The sequence below is a fragment of the Penaeus vannamei genome, chromosome 38, assembly GCF_042767895.1.
Source record: "Penaeus vannamei isolate JL-2024 chromosome 38, ASM4276789v1, whole genome shotgun sequence".
Lineage (NCBI taxonomy): Eukaryota > Metazoa > Arthropoda > Malacostraca > Decapoda > Penaeidae > Penaeus > Penaeus vannamei.
In genome coordinates, this window is record NC_091586.1 from 21,688,704 (window position 1) to 21,691,203 (window position 2,500).

General features: G+C 35.5%; 1 protein-coding gene across 6 annotated transcripts in view; it reads left to right on the forward strand.

The window, feature by feature from the left end:
* The window catches only part of LOC113818982 (Epidermal growth factor receptor pathway substrate clone 15), a 41,209-nt gene that overhangs the window by 6,802 nt on the left and 31,907 nt on the right, over nt 1-2,500 (forward strand). For all 6 annotated transcript variants that reach the window (XM_070115836.1, XM_070115838.1, XM_027371213.2 and 3 more), the window contains exons 2-5: nt 591-725; nt 1,058-1,201; nt 1,514-1,678; nt 2,168-2,278. In XM_070115836.1, the coding sequence (XP_069971937.1) occupies nt 591-725; nt 1,058-1,201; nt 1,514-1,678; nt 2,168-2,278 (555 nt within the window). The remainder of the gene's footprint in view (nt 1-590; nt 726-1,057; nt 1,202-1,513; nt 1,679-2,167; nt 2,279-2,500) is intronic.

A 2,500-nucleotide genomic window follows, 5' to 3' on the forward strand; every position in this document is an offset into this window, starting at 1 on the left:
TTATTGATACTGTTAATATTGATTTTTATTTTTATCTTTTTATTGTTATTATTGTTATTATTATTTCTTTTTGTTATTATTATTATTGTTATTATTTCTTTTTGTTATTATTATTATTTCTTTTTATTATTATTATTATTATTGAGAATTGATAATTATTGTAGTTATTATTATTAGCCATCTTTTTCTTTAGGTAGTTCGTGCAGAATTGTCCCTATTGATCTTGATTATCATTATCATCATTATTATTGTTGTTATTGTTGTCATTTATTATTATTATTCTGATCATTAGTAGTAGTAGTAGTAGTAGTAGTAGTAGTAGTAGTAGTAGTAGTAGTAGTAGTAGTAGTAGTAGTAGTAGTAGTAGTAGTAGTAGTAGTAGTAGTAGTAGTGTAAGTGTTATTGTTGTTAGTATTGTTTTTATTATTATTATTGTTATTGTTACAGTATTGAGCTTTATGGTAGGTTCTTCCTAGCTTGCTCTCAGATAAATGCAGATCTTAAAGATAATTTTAGAGAACACGTTTGTTAGCCTATTGTAAGTTACCTTGTAACTACCATATTTATCTGTTGTCATTGTCTCCTCACAGGTGGCGGGGGATCATACAAGTGTCTTTGAAGCATGGTACAAGAAAGTAGACCCCTCTGGTAGTGGCATAATCCAGGCTGGACCGGCTGCAGGATTCTTGAAAAAATCCGGCCTCAATGATAATATTCTTAGTCGAGTAAGTGTTGAGTTAGTGTTTCTACCTCTTTTTATAAATATATTCTTGTTGTTCTATAGTGGGGTAGAGAAGAATATGGAGGATTAACCGAGGCTGTGAAAAGACTAGTTAAAGCTTCAGATTTTTGTTGTTGTTGTGGAATTTGCTGTGAATCATTAGTTTTTGCGGTCAGTGTTGACAAGGCCTGAACCTCATAGAATTTGTATTTTTAACATTTTTTTTAGTACCTCATTCCTGATATGGAAATGAGAACTGAACTGTCTCTCCTTAAGGACTTATTTCCTGCCTGTGTGAGACTTATTTAACGATATTACAAATCTTGCGTCGTGCAGATATGGGACATTAGCGACCCTGGCGGAAAAGGCTACCTGGACAAGGCTGGCATGTTTGTATCCCTGAAGATGGTGGCATTGGTACAAAACGGCAAGGAACCCAGCTTAGCGAACGTTAACTTGCCAACACCACCACCAAATATGGTAAGGTCTTTTTAATTTGTTACAGAGGAGTGAGGGGAAAGCAGTGGTAGTGGTGGTAGTTCTCTTTAAGTTAATGTTGTTAATGATAGTGAGAATGGTATCCTGCTAAAATTCTTGGTATAATTGATGATTACAAAAGACAGTATTATGATTCTTGATAATGGAGATGAATGTAATATTAATAACAATATACTTAGGAAAAAAGCAATCAGAAAATAGGGAATACCCACCTTTATTTTAACACAAACCACAACTTGCCAAATTATTATTGAATCTCTTATTTTCATGTTCTTTACCTTTGCTCTCTCGCAGGGTGAACCTCCCCCACATCCACCACCCCCAGTCAAACCAGCCCCCCCACACCACAGTCCCGCGGCTGCCCCTGGAGTGTGGACCATAACCCCGACAGACAGAATGCGCTACGACCAAATATTTAATTCCTTGGGACCAGAAGCCAATAAGCTTCATGGCAATAAGGTGAGTTTTTTTTTCTTTTCTTTCTTTTTTTTTCTTTCTTTTTTCTTTTCTTTTGAATGGGGATGGGGAAGGGGAAATGGAAAGCTAGAAGGATATGAGGAGAGGAATGAAAAGTGTAAAGGGGGAGGGAAAGGGAAGGGAATATAAAGGGAAAAGGAAAGGGAGAGGAAATGGTAAAGGAGAGAAAAGGAATGGTTTAGTAGATGAAAGATAATGTGAGAAAGGATAAGCTGGAGATGTTTTATGTTTACAAGTGATTATTGTTTCCTATGATTACAAATGGTTATTGCTTCCATGTGAAAGGAGAAATGAGAAAAAGAAAAGGGAAAAGGGAAGGCAATGGAAATGGTGATGGAAAAGGGAAGAATGAAAGTGATGTAGAAGGTGATGTGGTAGCTGTAAATGATTGGGATGGGTAGAGAAAGCAAGGGGGAAGGGGACTCAAAACTTTACATTGGTAAATATCTCATCCATGTCCTTCCTTCATAGGTTAGAGGTGTTATGCTCAACTCCAAGCTTCCTATGGAAACGCTTGGCAAGATTTGGGACCTGTCGGACATGGACAAGGATGGCTCGCTAGATCGTGTAGAGTTCTCTATTGTAAGTATATGCTGCTGTTTCTTTGTCTTGAATAAATCCATAATATTGTTCCTTTTTTTTTTTACATTAAAAATAGGTGCAATAGAAATGCAGTTATGCACATTGCTTTTTTTTTTCCTGCTGAAATGGGAATCAATATAGCTTGCATTTTTAGGGTTAGAAACAAAATATGTTTTATGACGCTGGAGCTTAAAATGAGAATTTTGATTATTTTTAGAAACT